Genomic DNA, 22,936 nt, shown 5'->3' with positions numbered 1-22,936 from the left:
CTGTGTACCAAGCTGTGGTGTCAAAGTACACTTTCACAGCGATGAACTGAGCTGGACCTCATAAAGCAGCCGCCTCCAGAGAGTTATTAAGTGGCCAGTGGGGTTTTATAATCCAGCTAGAAAGGCTACATCCATTGTCAGCGAGCTGCGATGCTGAACATGATGAAGTATGTTCAGCGCAAATGAAATGTGTTTGTCTGCTTCATATCAGACTTAGCCAAGCAGACCAAGAAGAAACACGCAGTTATTGCTTGAAGCTAAGTCTGGCTCAGTGGGAATAGAAGATTTCTGTATATTACTGCATGTTTGGAGGAAAAAGGGGGAGGTCTGCTAAAGAATACTATCCTAAATGTGAAGCATAGTAGTGGAAGCATTTGCTGCAGGAGGGACTGGCGCACTTCAAAAAATAGATGGCATTACGAGGAAAGAAGATTATGTGGATATACTGAAGCAACGTCAGTTAGGAAGTCAAAGCTTGTTCGTAAATGGGTTTTTCAAATACAGGATAACCCCAAATATACTTCCAAAGTTGGAGCAATATGGCTTACAGACAACAAAGTCAAGGCCAAACCTCTGTAGAAAATGTGTGAGCACAAGTGAAAAAGCATGTGCAAGCAGGGGGGCCGACCATCCTGACTCAGCTACACCAGTTCTGTTGGAAGGAATGGGCTAAAAGTCCTGCAGCTAATTGTTAAAAGCTTGCATACGTCTACCGAAAACGTTTGACCCAAGTTAAACAACTTAAAGGCAACGCTTCTGACCCTTGAGGACTGTGATGAAAGAAATAGATGCTGACATAAATCTTCCTCTCTAGCATTATTCAAAAAATGAGTGATGACCTAAAAGAGGAAAACAGTTTACTAGTATAAATGTCTGACATCACCTCTGTATATCCTCTTCACATCCTGTCACATAGACCTGAATTTGTTCAACATTGCAGCTGCTACGTTGAAGCCGAGTACGATTACAAACACCTGAGGTGGAAAGTTCAGAAAACCACTGTTACCAAATATTATGAAAACTCAACAAGCTAAGAACAGGGATAAGCCGTGTTGGGTCAAAAAGAGATTTACAACAGATGCCAAATTAGTGAGCTTTGCTGGCCAGTCTGCTTTTAGCAGAAGGATTTGGAATCTAAATGAAGCTGTTGAAACCCAGGCGGTCAGACACTTGAGCCTTTGTTTAAGACTGATGAACTCTCAGTGGATCCTGATCACACTTAAAAGAAAACTATGCACTAATTCGAGAAACCATTTTGAGAGTGTCTCCTGAATGGTGTATGAAAACCAATCAACATTAAAAGCCTTATTTTATTGAGACAGTCACAACAAACCTCCTATTTTGGTTCAATGAGTGGAATCACTGAAATGTATGGTGATTAATTATTTGTGTCAAATGGTAACGTAAAAGCAAATCAGACTTTGAAACTAATCCTAATCCCGTCCCATGTATGTTTAGAGTATTATGCTGCAGGCTGAGAAATACAAGAGTTACATGAGAAGATCAATAACTCTGACATCTGTCTGGTAAAAATAGGCATAGAGACAGTAGCCAGTTGTTTTAGGACTAACATTGGGAGCCTGGTTCTCTTCACTACATGTTCCATCACATGTGTAAAAAAAATACAAACTGAACTTAAGCTGTAGTTCTGAGGGAGTTTATGTGCTGAACCAGTTCTTGGTGCAAGCAGTGAATTCCCTGAGTTTGTTGCCTGTTAACCTAGAGATGACAGGTCGTCAGAAAATGATCCAGCCCTCCTCTTTATGGCTCTAACCTTGTACTGAACATAAAGTTATGAGAGTAGAATCAATCTTGTCCAGGTGACACAACCAATCTGCAACAAAAGACTTATAGTGTGTCTTTAAAGTGGATATTATGCTATTTAAAGCCAACTATTACAGTCAGGTTTTTCCATAAAGTTGCAAATTTGATCAGCATCAGTCACTGTAGAAAACACGTTCTAGTACCCAGCTTTACTTTCTAAAGAGTCTCAAATAAAATGCATCAATTTTTACCTGAGCTTGTGTAAACGCGGCCGACGTCCGACTCCTGAACACACGTCCAGGCGCAGGACTCCGCTGTCTGGGCCCTCGCTGAGTTTGTGAACTCTTCTCTTCAGCATGCTGTCGGCCCGTTGGGTCTGAAAGGTACCGCTGCGCCAGGCGCATCACCCTCGTCAGGACACTTTTAGCCCCTGGAAATGAGTCTGTGGCAAAACAACAAGTAAATACAAATTATTTTAGAATAAATTGTGATTTATTTTTCCACCATAAGGAAGAATTAATTACAGGCTTTCCTTGGTCTTTTAAGCACATATAATGTATCAGTTATCACAGAGGTCTCATGGAGCACAAACACTTCTGCAGGTTATAATTTCACTTCCATTCAGCAGACGTCTAGGACCTGAACATACTCCACTACGACATCCTGGGGACAACCTGTGATGATACAGTCAGCAGTGCATGCTGGGGAAACAAAATAAGTTATCATTCCATTACAGACCTACCCCTACCAAAACGCCCTTGTGTGTGTACTATATGTGTGCTTTTGTGTGTGAATGTGTCCTTGCATTACACACAAATGAATGTTATCAGTAGCTCACCATATTTACTCAGGGGGCAGAATCTGCCTGCTTAGGCAAGCTGTGAACACAAAGACTCACTTATACAATGTACTGTCCATGTTTGTGTGCAAGCACACTCATGCATACAATCACAGTCACAGACTCTGAGGCTGTATCTCATGTTTATGGAGTACAAGAGATTAAAATACTGCGATATATTTTTTACAAAGCACCGTGCTGAATAAAGGCGACAGAAATCTAGCATTCCTTTAACGCTGCAAAAGTCTTCAAGCGTCAACACAAGACTTCTGTAAGACGCTTCTGTACATCCTGTGATCTAAACGACTGATAATGTCAGGACTGTCAGACAACAAGGCCAAGGTACAATTTAATTTACTGTTACACTTCTAATATTAAACACTGGACATATTACTATTTATTTATTTTACTGAAAACCAGGCATGGAAAAGTCAGAGTTAAATAAATGTGATTTTATTCCATTTCCTCGAGAAGGTGTTGAGATATTGAAACAAATATAAATTGTGTTGACATCAGAAGGTTTTTCACTGGTGGGGAGACCACCATAAGCTGAAAGGCCAGAAGATGGATACAGAGGTTGTTCCGTTTCCTTCTTGACATACCAGTAAAGCCAGTTTAAAAGAATCAAGACGTGCCGTTTTAGTAATGTTAGCTGTAGTAGAGAAGGAGTCCGTGAATTTGGGATGCATGTAAAGGTCCAATGAAGGGAGTGATCTGTTTTTATTTGGCTTTTGAGGCTTTCTCTAGTGTGTCTCAAGAATAGATGACTCCACCTGTAACTGACTTACGTGACTAGGAATGCAGTTCAAATAGATACATACTCATTACGTGGGAGTCAGTTTGAATGGGCAACTTAGAGATAAAAGGTCAACTTTTTTGTTTTGACAAAAAAAAAAAAACCTCTGCAGAAGATATAGACCATCTGGTCATGGGTAATTTACTGTAGTCACAGATCTGGAAGCTTTGATGAAGCTGCACCTGCGTGTATTTAAAATAACATTTACAGTCTTTTAAGTTTTTACTCATGACAAGTGGTTAAAATATTTCTGATTTATCTGTGACTCAGTGGGAATTTACTCCCTGATATTTCTCATATCAGCCGAGACAAGTCAAGCTCAGATAAATAGATGGAAGACATTAAGACTCGTTGTGTATACCAATGTTGTACTAACACGTATAAAAAAATAAAGTATAATATGAGTATGACGTGCTTGTGTGGGTAAATGTGTCGTAGTCACTGTAAAATGCCAATAGTTAGAAAGGTGCTATATAAATACAAGACCGTTCACCAAGCACACACCCACCCTTCTCAGACGTCTTTCCTCCTTCAGATGGTGCCGATACGTTTTCCTTCCTCTTTCCGGCTCTGACTTGCTCGGGCAGTGTGGCCTTCTGCTTTTCACCCTGTTCTGAAAGACAGAACATCAAATGTAAAATATCTATCAGCAGAAATATTATCTTTTCAGTCATCATCTTCATGCTGGGGTTCTCGTGACTGATGATCCGAGGTATTAGTATTCATTTGGCAGCCCACCCTGTCACTGGTAAATACAGCCGGTCCAATACAATAAGTCTGCCAGGTTAAATTTAACTAGTAAGTCACTGGACCACTGGCCTTTAAATCTTTATGTCCAGTTCTTCATCACTAGCCCTGAGAAGAGCTTAGCTGCAAATCTAGTTGTGGGGTTGTGCCATGTGGGAGGGCATGGGTGATGTAGACTTCTAATTTGTAAGAGCGTACATCAGTGATTTAACACAAGCTTCAAGGATAAGGCTTCTGCCAAACAGGAAGCTTGGCCAGTGATAAAGTGCAGTGTCTCCCAGTCTAATGTAAGGCCTTCTCAGAGTCCTGAGTCGGGTTATCTTTGATGTTAAAACAACTCCATTTCCCAGACACACCCTCCCCCCTCCTATAGCCTATGGGTCTCTCCCTCTGCCTCACGTCTCTACCCTTCCTTCCCCCCCTGCGATCTATCTCAATCACTGTCAGACATCAGTTAAGGAGAGGTTCCCTTCCACAGTCAAATGCCAACTTCAAAACACTGGCGTGTCCCAGCACGTCTCAGGTTAGCCACCCAGAGACTAAGAGAACATATGGCATTATCTCATCCGCACTTTGAAACAAATTAAGATAGGAAATAAGTCGAGTAGTGTAGCTCTGATAATATGTTCTCCGCTGCTGACGCGGCCCAAATATAAACTCCACAGCAAAATTCAACAATCATGTATAAATTTTATATTGTATCCTTTGCAAATTACAAATGTATTGTTGCTTTCAGTCCTGTGATTCAGCGGGTGGATTTTAAGTTAAGAATACATAATACAGTAAATACTGTCAAAAAGATTTGTTTCCATAGCGCTAAAATAGTCAAACATGTGCACAGACAATAGACTACAGACTACGAGAGATTTAACACAGATGAGCTCATCTGCACAGTTTCTGTGTGACTCAGGGTTGTAATGAGAAGGACTGAATGGATGAATGTGGGTGATTTATTGCTGGAACTCAGCCTTGCAAAGGTATTTCTAGTCTCTCTGTAGCTGCCAGTGCTGCGACTATCAGATCAAACCTCCCAACATGCAGTTCAATAAATTAACACTCTTTTAATCCGCGGCTTTTCTGGGGTCAGAGGAGCCTGGAGCCTCTCTTAGTACAGATTTAGTGGTGGGTTACAACCTGGAGAGATCTACACTCTATCAAAGAGTTAACACTGGCTCTGATTACAAGATTTTTGTACCAATTTACCAGAGCTGCCTCTCCAGAGAGTTAGGGGAAAAGTTCATGTCCTAATCTAATAAGATCTGGTAATGTGAACGAGCGGTATTAAGTAGACCCACAGTAGAGACGACTCAATCAATCATGACGAGAATAAGACTTTCTAGAACCGTGAGTGCAAAGCTCGTGTAGCTAACAAGACACCAGTTAGTTTGACATTTAGAGAACAAGGCCATGAGAGAGAATGCCAGCTCTCGGGTAGCTGGACTCTCCCTCCTCTCCGATCCTACTAGAACTGGAGAACAAAACATCTGATACATGCAGGAAAAGCTGCAGCTGTTAACATTACAGTCTAGTCAGCTGTATTGTAGGATTGTGTGCTGCTATACATTCACCACATAGCTGCACATAGAAATCTGAGTCTGAAATTTGTGTTTTTAAAATGCAAAAACTCCCATCAGTCACTGGAGCTCTCAATAACTCATAAGTAAATGATAGGGCTTCCCAGGAGCATGGCTACAACTCCCAGTCTGAAAAACTCCTGCCGTATGATTCTGTCATGTTTAGCGTGAGAAAATACTACAGGTTTAGCAATACAAAGTTACTTGTAACTTGGCTCAGGATCAAAGAGATCCGCTAAAATGATTTATTGTGGGGTCGTGTTCAGCCTTAATTGCTCCCAGTGTAACATAACCAACCTGGCCTTTAACTTTCCTAACAAACAGCAGGTTTCTGCAACACAGGCTGTTCTCTCACACCGAGGTCAAACACCAGGTCTGAGAAAGCTTGGCACCACTGCAACGGAAGGGCAGAATGAATCTCTCTTTTTGAAAATTACAGCCTTTTAAACTGATATTGAAAGCCCATCCGCTAAAAATAACCAGAGCAGACTCCTAATGCCGTCCTTGGAAATTATTAGCAGAGCAATATATCACAGGCTTACCTCTGGCATCTGTCAGACAATCAAATAAGTGTACCAACAAAGAGCCTCAGCCACTCGCTTTATACAGCTGATGCCAAAATAAAGGTTTGGACTAATGCTATAATGACAGATGATGAAACACACATAGCCTATCCTCGCATGGTAATGACAGGGCTGAAGACGTGTTGGAAAAACCACAAACAATACCGCAATCACATGGACAATTTCAGTGTGGCTGAGACACAATAACCTACATAATTTAAGCAATAAGCATATAATAAGCATATAATAAGCATATAGTACCTTCAAGAGTTCATGGCGTGCACTTTCTGCTAACAACCCCACAATGCAATCCTCGCAAAATGATTATTAGTATCAGACACAGCCCTGGTAAACATTAAAGACGATAGCAGTTCTATTGTCAGTATGTTAGCATCAATGTGGCTTTGTACAGTACAACCTCACAGAGCCACGTGGGTCATTGATTGACTCCTCATTTTTTTTTAATGTATAAGACACTTTATGATCTAGGACAATCAGATAATCATTGTAATTACTGATTCATCTGCTGATGTTTTAACAGTTTGGTCTATAAAACTTGACACGATAGAAGTACAACCCAAAACACAATGATAATCAATTTACTATTTCATAAGGCAAGGCAGGAAATTCTCACATGCATCATCAGCCATCCATCATAGCCACCAACAAGAGCATCCAACCACAGAGAACCACAGCAGAGATGATCATGGAACATCTACAGGTCAAGGAACATCAGGAAAGCCTCCAGCCTCAAGCACTTCATGCTTGTTTTTTAGTTTTATAACAATAAATACATACATTCTTGCTTTTAAAAAGACTTGAACACTAAATCAATGCAACTTGGGTAAAATGGCAACTTGAAGATTGATGGATCTCCCCATTTTAACTTGGCTACAATTCAATGAAACCTTAATTTTCTTTTATTTATTCAACTTGATTGCAGGTAAAGCCTGTGTTTTAAACATGCATATCCGTGTATCTACACAAAGAGACACACAAATATACAGAAACAAATTACGCAACCCAGAGTGGTGTGGTAATGTTGTGCTATTAAATTAAAACACACGGTTAACATCCCGGCCTCGCATACACAAACATTTGGAGCTGTCAGAGTCGGTGAGCTCAGCTCCGGGCTTTCTCTATGACTCAGGGATATAATGAGAAGGTATGAATGACAGTGTGTGTTTTACTTCCTAGTCTCTCTCTCCCTCCGTCTCTCTCTCAAAGTCAGTTTCAGATGACAGAGCACTCTGCTGATTCCTCAGTGTCCAGGAATTAATGCTGATGACACGCAGCCTTTTGAAGGTTGTGTTTTGGTGCGTTTGAAGCGTCTGCCGTCCTCAGGGAGTTGGCGAGGCAGCACACCTGTAGCTGAGACTGAATAAGCTCTGATGTAAGCCTGGCCTCAGCAGATCCTGTAGCCTGGCTTCTCACTGACACTGCTCAATGGGAGCTTTGAAGTGCTGATCATTTACAGAGGGAGGGGAAAGTAACGGACACAGAAAATGCCTTGAGGGAAGAAATGCAGAAGGGGCAGAGAGACTGAAAAAGTCCCCGATCTGACTTTATCTGACCACGTACTCAACTGTAAAACAGAAAATGAGGCATGGGTTGCATTCCATAGATATGTGTTTGTAACTCAAGTGTGATACGTGAAAATGAGATGCAATCGGCTCTCAATGTCAACAGTTGGGTGGTTTAATGGAATGCAAGAGATAATCCCGAAAATATAGATTTTACATGGAGAAAATTAGCCAGCAGCTAAACGTAAGATAATGACCTACGGGGAAGAGACGGTTAGGACTAGTGTCTACTAAGCAATGTTTTTGTCAGTGTAATAAACCCCACAGAAAGTCCATCCTGCATAGCTTCGGTTGCACAGACTGGAATCAAATTTGTTTTGTGTTCAGGGTGACCTTAAAAAGTAGAATACTGCTGGAGGGCAAAAAAGGCTAAATGAGAAGCCAGCCCTGACCATTTGAGAGAGCACTAGGGCTCATTGTGCTCCTGATTCAAAACTATTTTCATTTGAAAGATTGGACATCGATTAATAAAACCCTTGGATCGATTTTTAGAATATGTGCCAATTCCTGCATCCTTCTCGTTGCGGTTAAAACAAAGAGATTGGTCAGTGTCTGAGGGAGATACAAAAACATGACAGAAGCTACAACTCTGGAAATCATTGGCAATATCAAAGCTGTGTTTTCAGATTGTTGGCCAGCCAGCCAGTGACCAGAAAGAAATATCTGAAATAGGTTTGATATTTTTCAAAGATCACAAATGCTGGCATGGTTGTTCACCGAGTATATTTTAACCATAACCACAATGATGTAGGATTACAGAGTCTCAACCACTGGCAGCAGTTCACAACCAATAAACTAGAGCTATTCTTCTCTTGACTGACCCATGTCATGGAGGAAAATAAGCCCTCACAAAGGTGTTTGTTATTTTAGCCTGCTAGACACGACTCTGATCAGCCTCCAGTTATCTGGTCCCTTCCTCAACAACAAGAAGCCACATTCAACCTTTTCCTACAGGAAAAAAGCAGGGAGAAAAAAGAAAGGATTACAATAAAAGACAAGAGAAGTGAAAGGTGGCGGAGGAAAAGGTGAGAGGGGCAGGAAGGAAGGAAAAGGAAAATGGTGAGAAAAGAGGAAAGCAAAGAAATTCCCAAATGTCTTGTGAATCTAAGCTGGTAACGTGACAAAACAAACACATTAGGTGGACTGCTCTCTGTGACATATGTAATATATCAACTTTAAGATCGGTGAGCAATTTAAATTCAAAGTCAAAATTTAATTTGAAATCCAGTGAGGAGCTAGAACAATGGAAAACACTCAGAGACAGCAATATATGTGTCCTCTTATTCCTACAAGTTTTGTATTAGAAAACCTGGGTAGGTAAGTGGAACTGAAAAAAGGTGTTTGTTTCTACACTAACAGATGGAGGCTGGAGGTGTGGACGTGGCTCATCTCTCGAAGATGTTTATAGTTTAAAGCCTTCAGTAGCCCTGATTCACTCGGATTCCCCCAAACTCCACCAAGTTAAATATGAAGAACTACAAAGGAGAAAGAACCAGCATGTAGTACAGAGCTTTACTTCCAGTTCACACAGGAATGTGTTAGGCTGTGTTTGACTCCACAGTGCATCAGTTAACTATTATTTATTTGGATTGTGCTAAAAAGAAGGGAAGACAGACAAAAAGTAAACATTAGGGAAGAATAACTGTGAAACGATGGAAGACAAATGAGGACAGAGACAAAATATGAAGGAGGAGCTTATGAGTGAGAGGAAGGGGATTTCCAGGGAGGCCATGGTCCACTTAAAGAGAAAAAACACACGCCCCCAAACACAAAAGAAAACCTCTCCGCCCTCACTCTACTGAACTCCTCTCTCTCTCCCTGTACATGATCGTTCTATTCTCAGGAATACAAATTTTCAGGAAGCTGCAGCACTTACAACTAACTTTCACTGGCATAGTGAATGATGTCAACGGTAGAAAGGATTATGATCAGGCCAGAGAAAGGTAATAGGGCAACAGATGGAGGAAAGTAGATAAAGGGGTTAGAGAAACACAACATTCAGCCGATGCAGCAGCGGGGAGGGAGCCAAGAAATGTGTGAGGAAAACACGCACACACACACACTCAGTACAGTGATACAATGACATCAGCTGTAGAGAAAAAAAGCAAACAATCATCGGTATTCAATCAATTCAATTACACAATCAGATATGATATCCTTTGTGAATTTTTGTTAAAGTTGCAGCCACAGTGCCAGTAGTTTCCGACTTCCCTAACATGGGTGTCCAAGGCCTAGTGGTTCCTCCTGAAGACATTTCTTTGAAAACTAGGTCACTGCAGATTTGGCAAACTTTAGTCATACTGGAATTAACCGTGTATTTGTTGCGGAATCCGTGGATTAGTACAAGTTTTTGGTCTTAGGCTGTGTTCAGGTTTGTAAGATGATACTCTAAATGTAAGAATTCAATATTCATGCCAGCAGAAACGGTGTATTACTCATCTTATCCTTAAATCCACATCCACCATTAGGTCTAATCTAGACTCTTGGGCATCAAACAACTAAAGCGCTCAAACCATCACTCACTACTCTAGAAACCTATTTTTTTTCCATGGCCTCTGCCTGTCCTAGGGGGTATACACATGTAAGTAACATTATGGTCAACACCCACACTCTCATTTGAACTACAGTCTGGGTTTGTAATAATACTTTGAGTAAGCCAGGATCAACGTCTCATCTCACAGACGGTTACGTCCTCATTAATCAGAAAGCAGACAGCAGCTAGAGCATTGTGTGTTTCTGTGTGTTTTTCTGCTTTGCATGCGTGCGTGAAGCTGAAAGACGGGAAAAGCTCGCGGAGGAGTGTGGGCTTAATTAATTGGTGGTTGCGAATAAACACAGCAGTCAACATATGTCAGATGACAAGCGGAGAAAAACAGGCGGTCTGCACAGATTTAGTCGTTAATGCGCACAAAGCTCGTAGAAATGAAAAGTCCCTTTAGCTTGTTGGTAAATCAATGGCTTAAAGAGTGTGGAGGCCACGATAGGGCATGGGCAGGGGAACACAAGGAGCAGTGAGGGAGTGTGGGAAGAAAAAGGAAAAAAAAAAACAAGACGAAGCCAAGGCTGGATGAAAGCAAGGAGAGGAGTGGGGAGGGAAGGATGGGGGAGGACAGAGGTTCAGAGGTGGGTACGAGTTAGGAAAGCATTTTTAGTTCGCAAAACAACATTCACTTTGAACACTATTTCTAAAATATTTATGGACGGTCTAACATTTACATTCCATGTGTCTGTGTTTGATTCAGACCGACTTCAGATACGTAAGGGATCCACAGGAGATAATGCAGAATGTAATCCAGCCTTATTGTAACTTTATCTCACTGAAATCAACTTTTTACTTCTAATCAACTCAGATTACTGTTGCAAACCAAACATTTTCTGCAGAAGCTAAACTTTCAATAGACTTACTACTAACTGCCGAGGGTAGCAACGACAACATTCATCAAAAATTCATCAGATAATATTGAGGTTTTAAAATTTTGAAGGAGCAGTGGAACAAGGAGGAGATGCTGCAGTGATCCTTTAGATAAAGAGCTGCAGGCGACAGTCTGAAAACCTTCAACTCCTCTGAAGAATAACCAGCTGTCTCTGTGCATCACTACTTGCAACGTGTGCAGTTTGTAATCAGATCATGGCTGCTTGTGGCATTATGGAGAAAGGCCAAATATGGGCTCACTACATTGTTAGGACGCTATTAGAGTTTGGTGTTGGTGCAACAAACTAGTCGTTTAAGGAGTATTTATTTTTAACTACGCTTGCTGTTCCAACAATTGGCATGGTCGCCAAATGAACCACTGCTGAAAATTCAAGACAGGAATGGAAGCAATGAAATGGAACAGATGTAGAATAAAGAGCCAGCTGGAGCAACACAGAAAAGAAATAAAGTAAGAAACAGAATATGGGATGGAGATGGAAGGAGGGATGTATGGGGAAAATGAAACGAAATGGAAATGGAAATGAGGAGATGAATATAATGGAAGGGAGTGGGCCTGTTCGCCTCTGATCCCCACTGACCTGTGGGTTTTGACCTCTACCACACCCTGTCATTCAAAGCCTGTCTCTTAATGCGCCTTAGGGCCTACTGCAAGGTCAAAGTTCATTCAAAGAGGCCAAAGGTCCAACAAGGACTCCAGAGGGTGAGATACATGAGCAATAAGTAACACATAATAAAAGGCAGGGTAGAGTAAATTTTGACAGTTTTATTGTAAAAAACGACAAACAAAAAGAAGAGGAAAGGAGGAGGTAGAGAAGGATGAGGGATGGATTCATGAAGAGATGTGGACGGTGGGTGAGTCCTCTACTTTCTGACCTGTAATTAAACCTCCTAACCCTATAATGATAAGTAAACTAAACAGAGTCAGCTGCCTCTAATTTAAACCTTTTTGAATTTTCTGATGATGGATAAACAGGGCTGAATGAAGTTAAGTTCTTTGCATCTGTGATAACCCCAGTCTACCCTGCAATTTCTTTGTGGGTCAGTGTGAATGTGTCCTTTTCTAAAGTCTCGTCCACATTTAAAGCAATTCAGTAGTTGACGATTGTATTGTAGCAGTTGGTTGCTAATGGACACTCGAGGCTCCGGTTGTAGGTAGGTAACCCTCTTGTAGATTTCCCGCCCCAAATGTCTTCTAATGGTTTTCTAATGTGTCGCCAAGAACTAGCGGCTTTTGTCGTGACCGCAATCTATTTGATAAGAAAATACTATCAGCAACGTCACCGCTCCATCTTGGTTGAGCCAACGCTCCAACCCCACTATCAGCATGGTGAATTTGGGGATAGGAACTAAAGCTGTGGACAAGGTTTCCTTACAGGAAGGGTTTAAGGAACACTGTGTCTCTCCCAGTGGTGGTCGCCTCAGTGCTGTGATTAGTTCAATCACTTCGCATGGCCACTTCATTAACACTGAAAGATTTCTCTTCCTGTTCTCTTCCTCCTTGAGGACTTACGACCGTATGCACTTTTAGACTTGAGTAAAGAATATGATCTAATTGCAATCTCCTAGATATTTCTATAACTAAGTAAAATATCTACCACTATCTCGTCTTTTTCTTCTTTTATGTTTTCTACTACTGCTCACGTTGTTGTTGTCATTCCATGAGTGTGTTTTCTCCTATGCTAGCCTCACTTTCTTTTCCCCAATATTTTTTTTTATCAAAACTACAGCAAAGAAAGCCTTTTTTCACTTTTGGCACGTCTAAGACGACCCAAATGTAAGTGTATGCAAATCTTCATAACCTCTTTAACAAATTATGGCCCAGATTTTAACGGGAAGTAAACATAATTAAGATAATCCATTAATTATTGAAACATCCTCTGCTTGAGCATGAGAGCTGAGCTCCAGTTGAGAATATCAACAAAGATGTTTTATTCACATCCATGAAGGCATAACAGAAACAAACATGCTCCGAGCGCACACACCTTCTACTTCAACCTCAATTACGCAGCAATGCACACACACTCCGAGACAGCCACAGGGGCTCCACAGGGTTCCCAAGCAGAATATTGCAAAAGGAGGAGAAAGTTGTGTTGGTGATCCCAAGGCAAGAATTGGAATAGATGATCACACACATACTGAAAAGTGGACAGACAGGAAAGCCTTCAGGGTCTAACACTGGAGGAAAGTATTCAGGCGCTTGGAATGATCTGAGCCAGACTTCTTTTCCTTGTTCTCCTTTAAAAAAAAGATTAGCTTTTGTATTCTTACACTCTTATCTCCTCTCCCACCTGCGGCTTCTAATCCCATTATGTAACACATTTATACTCAAATCACAAATAATTAATACCGCTCATTATTTTATCTAATTAGGGACCATGTGCAAACAAGGACAGAATTCATAACTAGCTGCCTGGTTCCAATTTAACGAGGGGAGATGAGGATGTGGAAGCCGTTTCTTTTGTCTTTTACTTTTTGAAAAGTGCCTGTTAATAATATTTCCAAAAGGAAGGTACATTATGAAACAGAATGTCAAAAATTTACCAAACATTTATAGATACAACACAACCCTGATTTAACATAAGAGAAATTCAGTTATAGATAAGGCTGTATGTGGTTGTAAAGGATGTGTGGGCAATTTCAAGGTGTTGCAACAAGACCCTAGCAGTTGACATTCATTTTAAGGAATAAATGACTGATCTTAAAAGAAGAAAAAGCATGGATGATCAATATGTATTGACCAAAGCTGGGAGCTGCAGCCCCAGAACAAATGCTTATTACTGAAGTTTCCAGGCAAAAAAGTTTGATTAAAGTTAATTCACTTCTAGCTTTGAATTGATGTCCATTCATTTACAAAACACAAAAGAGTCAATCATCAAATACGAGGAATCATATACCAAAGAACAATGAAACTGCCAGATAAAAAGCAGAGACTAATTGAGGAACTATTTCACTTTTCTCTTTGATGTCTTTACAAACATTGGATTAAAAGTAGGGCTGGGTATCACTACTAATTTCCTGAATCCATTCAATTCTGATTCACACGGTCCCGATTCAATATCAGTTAATTTAGAGACGTTTTTACTTAGTTATGAAAGCAATTTTCACAAAAATAATATTGTCCATGGTTCCAGAGAATTGTGGTATTTCCAGAATAGTTCACCTCTATCTGGCACATTTATTCTGTCAACATATTTCTTAAATCCAATCAGCTTTCCGGGGTGAAGGTGCTCAAATAAGCATCATGATCCTTTCTTACTGCTCGCCAATCCAGCTTGGGGTGAAAAGAAGCCCTTTTAGTTGCATTATAGAAGTGGTTAAAATGAAAACTGAATGGGTTAAAGGCCATCTTATGCCAGTGCTTCAGTATGTAACCTAATTACATGGCAAAGGTCCTACTCAGGATAGGTGTCTTATGATGGAAGCAAGTCTGCCCAGGGCAGATTGAGCAGGTGGCATTCCACTTCAACTAGCAGAAACAAACAGAGGGGGGGATTATAACAAACCCTTACAAAGAGCAAAGCTTACTAGAAAGCAGGCCCAACGTAAGGGGTCATAGGTAGGCTAAGTGCTCATAGAGGTTAGAAAGGTGACATTCTTGTGGGACTAAAAGATGCACTCTAGCCCCAATAGTGGCCAAAGACTACAAGACCAATAAAGATGACCCAGATATTTTTCTACCACTTCCATTTGACCTCTAATTTCAGTCAGGACACACTAACAATACACACGATTTCTACTATCAGCAGTTATATCAACAGTATAGTTGAGTTCTGTTCATAACTGAAAAACACTTGTAGACAAAGTTTATTTCACTTCACTGACTATTACGCTCCGTTTACCAATATATTCTTTACTGGGTTTCTTTTAGGAGTCTCTAAGAAAACTCTGACAAGTCTGGTAATGACCAGAAGCTGAACCTAAAAAAAGCTTCTCATTTTGGATGTTTTTGTGTCAGTCAACTCTGACCTGTGTTTGTAACCCCTGCAAGACCAACCCTTGGGCTGCCAACAGCAGTGAGGTAGGGAGAACCCCCTGGCTACTGTAGGTCATAAACACATTCTGACTGTGGAAACACCCTTCATCACCTCTCTTGTAATCTGTTGGTTTGTGTCTGAGGTCACTCCAGTCCTGAACCTGAGGCCATTTATTTCAACCTTTGGATTTTAACCTGACCTTGCATGTTTCAACACAGACTATCCAATCAATCTTAAAGCACCTCTACCCTCAGAGCATGCTCCCCCATCCATTTCAGTGTTGTGAAAGAAGCACGTACTTTGATTTTATCTACCTTCATGGCAATGCTTGTCTGAAATAGAAATGAAAGGAAAAGCATGTATGTTAGCATTCTGTCTGAATCATTTAACATAAACTAGGGACGGAGAGAGAGGAAACGATGCCGTCTCCATTCTCACTAAGTGATTCTCGATGGATTCTGATGCAGTCCTGCCACACATACACACATTAATATACATAAACTACTGCAGTAAGTCTGCAGGAGCCAAATACTACTGGAAATAGCTGTTAAAAAACAAATGGTGCAAACAATGGGATAAAACAATGAGTAAAAAACACAGGAAGAGAAAAGGAGCAATGTGGCGACAAGAGACCATGAAATCTTAATCAAACTGGTGAGTTTTAGTGATAATAGGAGGGGAAAAAAGTAGGCAGGTACTAAGTTCCTGGCAAGTGATACAGTCTATTAATGTATCACACAAACACAGAGTTTCCCAAAAGTTTACCACAAGGAGACTTTGGGTCCTACCACCAAAGTCATCATGCTGAGAATGGGCTCATACCATCGGGAGAACCCTAATGATTTTTATATTTTTTCCCTCCTAGAGGCTGTCAATGGCAACCGTCAATCATCATGATGTCACAACCTGTAGTGTCTAATAACTAAGATTAACCTTCTCAGAAAAATGAACACTTGAGCAAACATCAGCATCATATTAACTACCTAAACTGATAGAAATAATCCTTAAAAAAATGTAGTTGACATGTACTTTATTGTATTTGTTTGGCCCCGGTCCCACCCACTTATATGGCGCATATGGCCTACACTGGCCAGCCACCAGGGGGAGCTCCACATGCTTTGGCTTCACTTCTGAGGCGCTGTCTTGGCATCCGTTTTTCTACAGTCTATGGGTGTGGTCATTGACTGTATGGGTGTGATGCACTTATCAAGGTCAAGCAGTCTCCAACCTTTTAATACAGTCCAATGACACAGTGACTCGTACACCAATCAAATGTCTACGTTTCATCAGCTAACTTTTAAATGGATGATGTCACCAACGATCAATGAGTGGTTGAGCAACATTTCCAACAGCAACTCGCAGACAGTGTAGCTGGCCATTTGGCAACTTCTGGCGCTTGAAGTGTGAACGCAGCATTATGTATAGACAGGGATTTAGGAGACACATCCGCACAGTCTGGTTCAAATATGGTTACTTATAGATCCATTGTAGGGCTGTACAAGGAATCTGATGAGTTTGAGCATTCTTCAATGATGTGCAAAATGTTGCAATGAGTTAGTACCTATTTATATTAAGGATTCGTAAAAGATTTAGATTTATCATAATAAGCGTGAACGCTAAGAAACCTCATATTGTGGATTTTTGATCAACATTTTAGCGTGGTATTCAGTGCTTCTAGTTCTTCATTGTTACACTATATGTGCAGTTTATGTGGACTGGCATGAACCCACATGTCTCCCGACCACAGTTGCTTAGCCGTCTCTGGCTTTCTTGTAGTGACTCTAGTCGTCTTGGTTTGTGTTTGGTAACAGAGCTTAATCTCTGGCTGCGAGGCTTTAAGGCTTCACGGTTGATTAAACAGTGTGCATATTCATCTTTGTTCAGTCTACCCTGCCTTTCATGCAGTCCAGTTATGAAAGAAAAACCAAAGGAGCAGAATAATTAGAGCCTATCTTTGCTGCATCTGTGAAATTTGAATATACTTATGGTATATTATAATATTAAGACGAATTTCCTGTGTGCTCCATTTATTTCTTTTAGGGTTTACGAACATAAATTCAAGTGAAAATTGCAATTCTTATTTTCTAAAATTGAAATGTAATAAAAAAAAAAGAAAAGTTGTGATTTAATAATTAGGCCTGCAAGACAAATGCCTTCTACCCACAAAGTGTTGGATAACAACGCTTTTTTCTGAGTACTCGTGTTGCAGGAGAGAAGCAATGACTGATAGGACGGAGCTCTTCTCTTCTTTTGTACAGTTAGCTTAACTCTTCCTTATGCTTCCTTTATAACTCGGACATACCTAACTCTCTCAGGCCATATATCAAAAAATTGCAATGCATAAATCCTACAGCACTCATAGGAAGCCTATACGTGATATACAGCATCGTAAAATACATGCAAGTTATGCGGCACAGGCTGTAGAGGTTGTTTAGGGGCACTGGATAAAATGTATGCTGAGTCACTGCACTGAGGCTGGAGCAGCAGGCGGACAGGAAGGAAACAGTGTAGGTATCATGGGAGCCCGCTGAGGAGAACAGGACTCTGGCATCTGCTACTAGACCAGGGGAGCCAAGGAAAAAATGAGACGTAAGGAGAGGACATGGAAGAATAGTGTGGGGAGGAAAGGAAGGGTGAAAAGAGTGCTGCATAAAAAGGACAATAATGTAGACGTGTGGAAGGGCATGGAGGGGAGGGAGAGAGAGAGAGAGAGAGAGAGGTGTGAAAGGGAGAGGGAGGGTACAGTAAACAAGAACAGAACAATAGGTAAGGAGCCTGGACAAGGGCAGAAGGACACATCTATGTGTTCTCAGTGCCTCTCGGCCTGACTCAGCATAATGTGAAATCACTTCAACTCTGTCCTTAAATGCTGACTCAGCCTGCAGTTGGACAGGCCCCAGAGACCATACTGTCACATCTGAAACACTTTACAACTGTGTCATTCAACAAGTAGTCGTACTAGGTCAATAACGCACCAAATTAGAACTTTATAGTCATTCATTGCACCATATCATTGCAGCATTTTAAAAATTAAACACACAAAAAGCTCACTAAAAAAATATTTTTTTCCTATATCAGATATCTTAAAAATCAAATGGCAATGAAATGGAAAAGTATTCTACGTGGGCTTTTCTCTTTATACAGAACATATGGATCAGTGACAGAAGAATCCATTACACGGTAACTGCTGTGAATCGAAACTGACGACAGCTGGCATCCTTAGACAAGAAGCTAGAACATTATGGAGACAAGTCTGAAACCCAGAGGAGGTGGAGTGCTCCCTGTTAGCCAGAGTGATGTTATTGTCACAAAGGAATTTGCCCTGATGACATGTTTGATTATGTGAGAACATTATGTGTCAGACAAAGCCCGACAGAAACTGCTCTGTGCTGCTGGATTTAATAACTTCATTAGTCGTATACCAGCACGCTGAATCGGAAGCAGCTAAATGGAATTCAGCCACATCCACCTTCATTATTTAGACTCATGTTTTTCCTAATTTAGCATGGCTCCATACTGTCACATTTCATGCAAAATATGAATCGACATTCCAAAAAAATCTTTGCCTTGGAGCAATAGAGGATTTTATCTTTCCTATTTGTCCTTCTTACCACAATTAAATAATGAACACATACGAACTGACAGCAATTTTAATCTCATAGCCCAAATGCATAATCTGATCCATTTACTCACCAGACATTTCATCCTTTATCTGCAGCCAAAACAAATGCAAGATTTATCATCTGATTTAGTTGATTATTATAATATAGTCAAATATGTTTTAAGAAAGATAAGGTTGCAAGTACTGTTTTTTGCAAGGGTTTGCAAATATTACTACTGTCACTTTAGTTTTAAGTCAGTTATTAGTTATTTTCCTACCCAATTCAGTTAAGAGAAAAACAGAATTCATATCTACAGTCACAGATGCAGACTGCTGGTATAATTTGTGCCACTGGCTGTGACACTCTTTACTCTTTCTGCTTATAAGCGGAAGCCAACAAACCCTCGGAGACTGAAACCTACAAGCTAAGTTTTGGCCAGTGATATTGACAAAGCAGTGACCCCGTCTACTTCACTAAAGTGTTTATGATTTTGGTTTAATACATTTCTGGAAGAATGACGTACAGCTAGGAATTCATGTGTGGTTTTGATGAGTCCAGTCCAGTACAAGCTTCACTAACAGGACGCCATGAAAAGTGTTTGAAAGCAATTATAATAACAGTATCCCTTATTCTGCAGGGAGCTGTTGCTGTCCAAGATAATTGTGTTGAGTTTAAAGGAAGACTAACAAGGCAGAGCATTTTCCCCTATTAGCAGAATGATGACGTGAGTAACCAGACTCCTCTACTTACACAGTGCTGTGGAGAACGTTCTGACTATGCAAGATTACTGTATATTTGCAGCGGCCACGCTTTGCAACAATTCTCCTTGGTATACTTTTGCACATTTTTCAAGGTTCTTGAAAAATCTCAGAGAGCTTGCCACTGTTCTTGTGTGGATTAAAACTATCTGTGTCTTCTTTGTCTTGATTTAATCCCAGACCGATATTGAGATCAGAGCTGTGTGGGGGCCACACCATCTGTTCCAAGACTCCTCCTTCACGACTCTCGCAGTATTTTTGGGATTGTTCAGACCGCAACATGAATTTGGACCTAGTCAGACATTTCATGGTGGAAAAAGGACGAAAAATCTGAAGTGCCTGAAAGGTTTCGCACGGTGCTGAAAATAATCACCTCTACCAATGAATCTTCAGTTTCATGTTGTTAGTGTAGCATAAATAGAAATAAACTGCGAACACTAACAAGATAGATGGATATCCAGACTTGTTTGAACCACATTAACAAATTTGTAATGATGTTTTGATGATGACTGCTGTCAGCAGAAGAGAGTGAGTGAAAGTGAGCAAGAGACACAACAAATGTTGGATTCTGTCAGAAAGTGAGTGAATGAATCAGCTCGTTTTTTCCCTGCCGTCTTGAGGGCCAGACAGTCTGACAGGCCAGCAAATAAGGATGACTCATCCTGACTCACACACTCTCACACACACACACACACACACACACACACACACACCCAGGTGGGCTCACACACAAACGCTGGGTGATGGATTATCTCTAACATAAAACATGCTTTGTGGCTCCCAATTGCCCTGAAAGGAAACTTCTCATGCTCGCTTAGATCCCTCCCTTTACAGATACTCATACATTTACACAACAATTTTTTTTTGCTCTCTCTTGACCTCTTTTTCTCTCTCTCTCTCTCTCTCTCTCTCTCTCTCTCTCTCTATCACATAAACACACCCACACTCTACTTTCTGCCTTTCCAGCTGCTTTGACAAACACAGCCCTGCAGCCACCAACATGTGACTCATCTCTTAGCCTTTTCTGAGTCTGTCAGGATGAACCCGCAGACATGAGCATACGTGCACACACAGCCATAACACACACTCGCATACACAAGAGACTTGCATTCCAATGAGTCTGCCTTTTGTGAAGCTTAGGCTACGGTGGTGAGGGGTTTCCAGATCTCGTGGAGGTGATATCTGAACAACCTTCAAAAGCTGTAAGCTCCCTTTGATCTGCTCAGTTATACGAGACACACGAGAAGTGACGCACGCATGCACACACGGCTTGTAACACACACTTCAGTTTTTTAGAGACGCCACAACCACAGTAAAAGCAGGACTATTTATTGCTAGTGAGTAAAAATAAACTAAAATTCACTCAACCACACCGTTGAATGCAGAATCAAAGGATTTCTTAAAAACCTACTTTGGTTCTTGCTTTTCAGAGTTTGTTTTTAGATCCGTTTCACATCTGTAGTTCAGTTCATTTGGTTTGATCCAAGGGAAAAAAAAAAAAAGATTTATTGTTGTATTTGTTCAAGTTCATTTTGGTACACACAAACATATCACAAAAAATAATTCATATTGACTCAGTTGTAAATCATTCACTGCATAGTTTGGGTGCATCATGGGCCGACATTGGAAACTTAAACCAAAGTTCTAGTGTTCTAGTGATTGACAGAAAGTAATGCTGCACTGTCCCTTAATATACACTATGTCCATTGTGACATGTTTACAGCAACTTAGTGTGCCTCCACTCATAGAATCTCAGGTTACAGTACATAACCAGCATTAGCTGTGCAGGTAGGACGGCAGTAGGTGAAGGTTAGCTAGCTGTTAACAAGGGTCTTTGGTTCAGAGAAGTGCTGAAGATGGGGTGGAAGTCGACATAAGATAAATGGATGCTTTAAACCCTGCCATGGCCTCTTACCACCTAGAAGACATCTAGTACATCATGTACAGCTCAACCCGTCTATAAAAAGACTGGCTGAGCAACAACTAAAAGTATGTGCCGACATGTTACGTCAGCATTTACTATACGTTAGCAGCATGCTACTAGAAGGTAATATCTGGGTCTAAACACGAGCTCTCGACTATCTCGTCTTTCACGTTTTTGGAAACTACACAGTTCTGGGTCCGTTTGAGTAGAAACCAGAAAGGTGAGCTTCTCTGATGCTTTGACATCAGATGTGATTTCTGCTGCGACCGTGCCTCAGAGACTTCAAACTAAAAAAAACAGACGGGGACCATGGCGTCAAAACAATGAATGCAACCTTAACTGCAGCTTCAGTGACACAGGGGAAAATAAAACCTCTATTGCACTGCAGATGTTCTCGACTCCAGGTAAAGGTATCCGCGCATACTTGCAGTTTTTTTCATGATCAGCAGCAGTTATATCCAATTAACCGTTCAGTTTTTGAACTCATCAACAAAAAAATAAGTGCAATTTCAGCTCATTACTGCTATCTGCTGTTTAGTTCTGGGTCTCAGTGTTGTGTTATGTCCACAACTCTTACTAAAACAGCAAGACCCTGAGTAGACAAATTCGGAATGTGGAATTGGTGCCAAGTTTATTGAAAAAACGCAGTTAATGTCTGCAAATTCATCCCGCCAGCCAGGATGGACACTCTGGCGGGTCAGTTTTGGTCTGTGGGCCGTATGTTTAACACCCCAGAATTAGATTGTGGTATATCTGTGAGGTAGAAGACCAAGTTCCTTCAATTTGAACCTTTACTCACTTTGTGTTTCACAGCAAAGGAGTAAAAGTAACCTGAAAAGAATACATTGGAGTAGTGCAAAAATAAAAACGTCCTAGCAGGCTCGATAAAAATGATTAAACTGAAAATAAGAGAAGATAAATGGGGCGAACGTGAACAGTGGGCGTCTGTTTCTCCCTTTCGTAACGCTGTTTTCAGGAACAAGTTGGAGATGTCTTCCCCAAGGCTCAATCACTATACTGACAAGACTGGAGTGCAACAATGTGAGTGTAAATGTGTGTAACAGGATCAGCATGTGGGCCCCTGAAGGTTAAGCGATTTAGGCTGAATGAGCTACAGGAGTTTGAGCAACTGTTTGCCGAGCGGTCCCCAGCGTCCCTCGGCATTATTAGCCTCTGCTTAAGAGTAAATGCCCAGTGTGTTGTATGGTACCTGCTTGGGGTCCATGGTGGCTCTCGTCCAGCACCAGACTGTTCATACATTTAAGCTCCCAGTCTTGGACCTCGGTACTCCACAGGGCAGGAAGCAACACAGTGTACTGGGCCCTGCAGATGTAAATGTGGTGGGAAAACAGAAAAAAGGTCACATAGAGTAATACAAAC

The 22,936-nt window shown here is 41.0% G+C and overlaps 1 protein-coding gene across 1 annotated transcript in view; it reads right to left on the bottom strand.

Annotated features, from left to right (window-relative positions):
• The window catches only part of LOC311495432 (uncharacterized protein), a gene marked incomplete at its 5' end in the record, with an annotated part of 57,711 nt that overhangs the window by 21,838 nt on the left and 12,937 nt on the right, over positions 1–22,936 (bottom strand). Inside the window, 3 exons of the mRNA XM_084554866.1 lie at positions 2,016–2,206; positions 3,907–4,011; positions 22,767–22,879. Coding sequence (XP_084410992.1) covers positions 2,016–2,206; positions 3,907–4,011; positions 22,767–22,879 — 409 coding nt within the window. The remainder of the gene's footprint in view (positions 1–2,015; positions 2,207–3,906; positions 4,012–22,766; positions 22,880–22,936) is intronic.

This window comes from Chelon labrosus (genome assembly GCF_963514085.1).
Source record: "Chelon labrosus genome assembly, chromosome: 11".
Classification (NCBI taxonomy): domain Eukaryota; kingdom Metazoa; phylum Chordata; class Actinopteri; order Mugiliformes; family Mugilidae; genus Chelon; species Chelon labrosus.
This window is presented reverse-complemented; position numbering and strand designations above follow the sequence as displayed.